Raw genomic sequence first — 5,412 nt, 5'->3', positions numbered from 1 at the left:
CACCCCATACAGGAAGTAGAGGATGGATGACATGCTTCTACTCCCTTTTATTTTAATTTAGATTACACACGCAACCCAGAGCATCAACATGTGTACTGTTCTCATCATATTTCCTGCCACACTATTATTTCTAACAGGTGCATATCATACATGTCTTTCTATCGAACATCTTAGAAAATCTATTCCCCAAATATTTTACTTTTTCATTTTAGCTACCTTGATTTCTCTCTTTTTCTCTCCACAGGTTCTGGTGTTTGTTCTGTCGTCCAGAATCCTCCTGATCTCATAAAAAAACAAGACGAGGTTGCTGAGATCAAATGTTCGCACACTGTCGCGAGCTATAATCAAATACTGTGGTACAAACACAGCAAGGAAACAGGATTTAAATACATGGGATACCTTTTAAATACTTATCCAAACCTGGAGACAGAATTTGAAACGAAGATCAAACTGAGTGGTGATGGGACCAAAGACGGGTCTTTGACCATAAACAGTCTTTCAGTGAACGACAGTGCTGTGTATTTCTGTGCAGCTTATTACACAGTGCTGTAGATCAGCTCACTTAATGACAAAAACCTTCATCTGATCCACGTTACCCCCAAACCAGAACACCTGCAGCTGTGGTTGTGGCCACAATAAACTGTTCAAACATCAAGGATGCAAACCGTAATCGGACTGGTATCATCATCACCAAGGAAAGAGAATGGAGCTCAGAGTGCACACCATCACTGAGGACAATCCAGAATTCAACCAAGATCAACTTTCAGCCTTTCACAGTTAAAAATGTGGATTATAATGATGGCGCTGCGTATTTCTGTGTTATGAATAAAGACAATGTCATAATCACTCACCCACATTTATTAATCTAGCACAGAAAACAGTGCAGACTCGAATGTAGAAATCATTGCACTACAGGTTTGTGTGATTCTTGAAATGTTCATATCTCGCCAATCTCAGAGTAAGAACTCAAAACCATCATCATTTACATAATCACGCCCCTATATATTCTCAGTTTAGATGCCACGCCCCAAACTTTCCGATATGCAGAGGCGTAATACAGCCAAAAAGAGAAACTTCTCTGCACTAGAAATAGAATCTCTAACATCCATCCATTATCCGAAACCGCTTATCCTGTACAGGGTCGCAGGCAAACTGGAGCCTATCCCAGCTGACTATGGGCAAGAGGCGGGGTACACCCTGGACAAGCTGCCAGATCATCACAGGGCTGACACATAGAGACAAACTACAGTGGTGCCTGAAAGTTTGTGAACCCTTAAGAATTTTCTATATTTCTGCATAAATATGACCTAAAACATCATTAGATTTTCACACAAGTCCTAAAATTGGATAAGGAGAACCCAGTGAAACAAATGAGACAAAAATATTATACTTGGTCATTTATTTATTGAGGAAAATGATCCAATATTACATATCTGTAATATTAATCTAGGATTAGCAGTTAATTTGAAGGTGAAATTAGAGTCAGGTGTTTTCAATCAATGGGAAGACAATCAGGTGTGAGTGGGCACCCTGTTTTATTTAAAGAACAGGGATCTATCAATGTCTGATCTTCACAACACATGTTTGTGGAAGTGTATCATGGCACGAACAAAGGAGATTTCTGAGGACCTCAGAAAAAGCGTTGTTGATGCTCATCAGGCTGGAAAAGGTTACACAACCATCTCTAAAGAGTTTGGACTCCACCAATCCACAGTCAGACAGATTGTGTACAAATGGAGGAAATTCAAGACCATTGTTACCCTCCCCAGGAGTGGTCGACCAACAAAGATCACTCCAAGAGCAAGGCGTGTAATAGTCGGCGAGGTCACAAAGGACCCCAGGGTAACTTCTAAGCAACTGAAGGCCTCTCTCACATTGGCTAATGCTAATGTTCATGAGTCCACCATCAGGAGAATATTTTTGTCTCATTTGTTTAACTGGGTTCTCTTTATCTATTTTTAGGACTTGTGTAAAAATCTGATGATGTTTTAGGTCATATTTATGCAGAAATATAAATAATTCTAAAGGGTTCACAAACTTTCAAGCACCACTGTACATGTAGGTGTGAATTCACACTCACATTCACACCTACGGTCAATTTAGAGCCACTAATTAACCTAACCTGCATGTCTTTGGACTGTGGGGGAAACCAGAGCTTCCAGAGGAAACCCATACAGACACGGTGAGAACATACAAACTCCACATAGAAAGGCCCCTGTAAACCACTGGGCTCGAACCCAGAACCTTCTTGCTGTGAGGTGACAGTGCCACCCAATGGAGAATGAAATGGAGACGCTTAAATGGGGCACAATGACACAAAATCACTCTTTTCAGGAGTCATAAACATTTACATTTCTAGATTCTAGACCAGGGGTCATCAAACTACGGCCCGCGGGCCGACTCTGGCCCGCCACCCCCCATTGACCGGCCCCCCAGCCCCTCTGCCCCCCACCGCTTGAACCGGCCCTATGAGGCAATCCCCAAAAGTGGTCATGGCCTATTTTTTTAAAATTGCTTTTTGGCAAATAACATGTCTGCATCTTGTATTTTGTTGATTTTAGCAATTAAAATTGATATTTAGTTATAAAATGAACTATTCATATTTTCCGAATTTTCGTCATATGCTCGCGATCAAGCAGTGACAGGCAGCGCATGCGCAGAGAACTGTCAGTGTTCAGGACAGCAAAATGGTAGTCTGGGTAACACGACTTCAAAGCTCTCCGAGCTATTGGTCTGGCAAAGATATTAAGCCCAACCGTTTCCCAAAGCGCGTGGTTGACCCGCCTCCCTGAAATGCCTCAGTTTTCTACTGGTCGAAGCCAGAAAAGGCTGTGACAAAGCTTAAACCAATCACATCACTCTTTCCTCTGACGTATGTGACGCGACGGGGCTAACTGGTAGATTAAACTCTTACCGCAGCCGGTCGGGAGCAAGGCGAAAACGTCCTTCCTTTCAATAAATACCTCCAGGGCTGCTCTTTGCTCCGTTTTCAATGAGAACTTGCTCCATGTTCGTAATGTTTCTGGTGAATGAAGCACTTCCGGCATAGATTCTGTAAACAATCTATGGCTTCCGGTCGCAGTTCTACTACGTCAGTGCCTTGAACACGCCTCTACCCAGGGCCGTTGGAGATGCTCAAAGTTGATTGGCTCCCGATTTTTCGGGAGCTTGGAAGAGCTGTAGATAGCTTGCCTGGCCAGATTAAGCTCGCAACAGGCCCTCGTGTTGCATCATGCTTAGGATGGGCGGGCCCAGGCTAGCAAAATGGCTAGCGGTAAGCGAAAACCTGGCAGAGAGTGCAGAGTTTTTAAAGAACAGTGGACCACCGATTATTTTTTCGTTCAGTGTAAGGACCGTGCAGTTTGTCTTGTATGTAAAGAAAGTGTGTCGGTTTTCAAAGAATATAATCTGCGTCGTCACTACGAAACCCGCCACAAAGAGTATGCTAGTTTGCGAGGGCAAACAAGAGAAGACAGGATTTGGAGGATGAAATGCGGACTGGCTGCACAACAGAATGTATTCCTTCGCCAAAGCCAGATCAACCAGGCTGCTGTCCGAGCTAGCTATAAGGTCGCTCACCTACTAGCTACCCATGGAAAGCCGTTTACTGATGGGGACTTTGTTAAAGTATGCATGCTTGCTGTGGCCGAGGAGGTGTGTCCCGACAAGAAGGATGCGCTCAATGCGGTGAGTCTCTCCGCACCTACTACGACCAGGCGAACCGAAGATTTGGGGGACAACGTGTATGACCAGTTGAATGAGAAAGCGTCAGAATTCGAGTTTTTTGCTTTGGCCATGGATGAGAGCAATGACGTGCAGGACACAGCACAACTGCTGTGATCTATTGATCTATTGCTCATATTATAATTTCATTGTTTTTTTATGTATTTATTTTATAGGCCTATTTATTTGACCTTTATTAAGTGCTGCACACAATTATTATTATTATTATTATTATTATTATTATTATTATTATTATTATTATTATTATTATTAATATCAACAGGCCTACCTACAATTTATAATCTTCCACTCACCTTTGCCAGTGTCAATCACCTCAACTAGGCAGATGTTTCTTACCTTGACAGCTTTGATGTTATTTTTATTAGAAAATAAATAAATGGAATATCTGTGGTATTTCAAATTAAAACAGTGTGAAGACTCGATTACTACTTTTGCAAACCACTAGTAAAGATAAACAAATATGTGCCAGGAATCAAGTGTGGATATAGTAGTGGGGATATAGTAGTGGGGATACAGTAGTGGGGATATAGTAGTGGGGATACAGTAGTGGGGATGGCTGTGCCAGGCTAGTAATCTCTACTACACAATGAGGCCTGCTGGTGGTCATATTTGTCAGGGTCATACAATTCTATGTTATATAGCTGACCCGACCCCGGCCCCCCATCACAGTCAGGAACCTCAGAGAAAATGCGGCCCTCAGAGAAAAAAGTTTGGTGACCCCTGTTCTAGACTCTTAGTTTGTAAGTCTGAATCACTAAGTTCTCAAACACAAAAGTTTAAAGCATCTACTAGAGGGAGCCGTTTCATTAGAAATGGTAATGTAAGAAATAGATAACGGAGTACAGCGTCATGCCCGAGTCAAGAAGAAGAGAATGGATTGGATGACACGCTTCCACTCCCACAGCAGACAGACTCAACATGTATACTGTTCTCATCACTTTTACTGCGACACTATTATGCCTCCCAGGTAAATATCATGTAAAATATCATATTTTAATATAATATTTAATAGGAACTAACAATATAATTTAATATAATATTTTAATATATTCATTTCATACAACTGGATTTCTCTCTTTTTCTCTCCACAGGTTCTGGTGTTTGTTCTGTCATCCAGAATCCTCCTGATCTCATAAAAAAACAAGACGAGGTTGCTGAGATTGAATGTTCACACAGTGTAAAGAACTATGACCGCATTCTGTGGTACAAACACAGCCAGGACACAGGATTTACACTCATGGGGTACCTTTATGCTGCTTCTCCAAACCCGGAGGCAGAATTTGAAACGAAGATCAAACTGAGTGGTGATGGGAACAACAATGGCTCTTTGACCATAAACAGTCTTTCAGTGAGCGACAGTGCTGTGTATTTCTGTGCAGCTTATTACACAGTGCTGTAGATCAGCTCACTTAATGACAAAAACCTTCATCTGATCCACGTTACCCCCAAACCAGAACACCTGCAGCTGTGGGCTGGATTTTGTTTCGTACCAATAAACCACATAAACATGCAAAGTGTTCACATGACTCATTTCTAACATCATATTAGCAGTATTTTGTTTTGTATTTCATTTTATTAAAAGTGTAAATATAGTGCCTTATCACTATATTTACATATTTCTTTTTCAGAAAAGGTGCTCCAACAGGTGGCATGGTGGTGTAGTGGTTA

General features: G+C 41.7%; 1 gene segment (V, D, J or C); it reads left to right on the top strand.

Annotated features, from left to right (window-relative positions):
* The first annotated feature begins 4,653 nt into the window (after nt 1-4,653).
* On the top strand, nt 4,654-5,143 carry LOC132893712 (T cell receptor alpha variable 10-like). The segment is given in 2 exon segments: nt 4,654-4,711; nt 4,836-5,143. Coding segments are annotated over 2 exon segments (357 nt in total).
* The last annotated feature ends 269 nt before the right edge of the window (nt 5,144-5,412 follow it).

This window comes from Neoarius graeffei, chromosome 11 (assembly GCF_027579695.1).
Source record: "Neoarius graeffei isolate fNeoGra1 chromosome 11, fNeoGra1.pri, whole genome shotgun sequence".
In the NCBI taxonomy this organism is placed as follows: Eukaryota; Metazoa; Chordata; class Actinopteri; order Siluriformes; family Ariidae; genus Neoarius; species Neoarius graeffei.
Note: the sequence above shows the minus strand (reverse complement) of the source record. Positions and strands in the feature narration are given on the sequence as shown.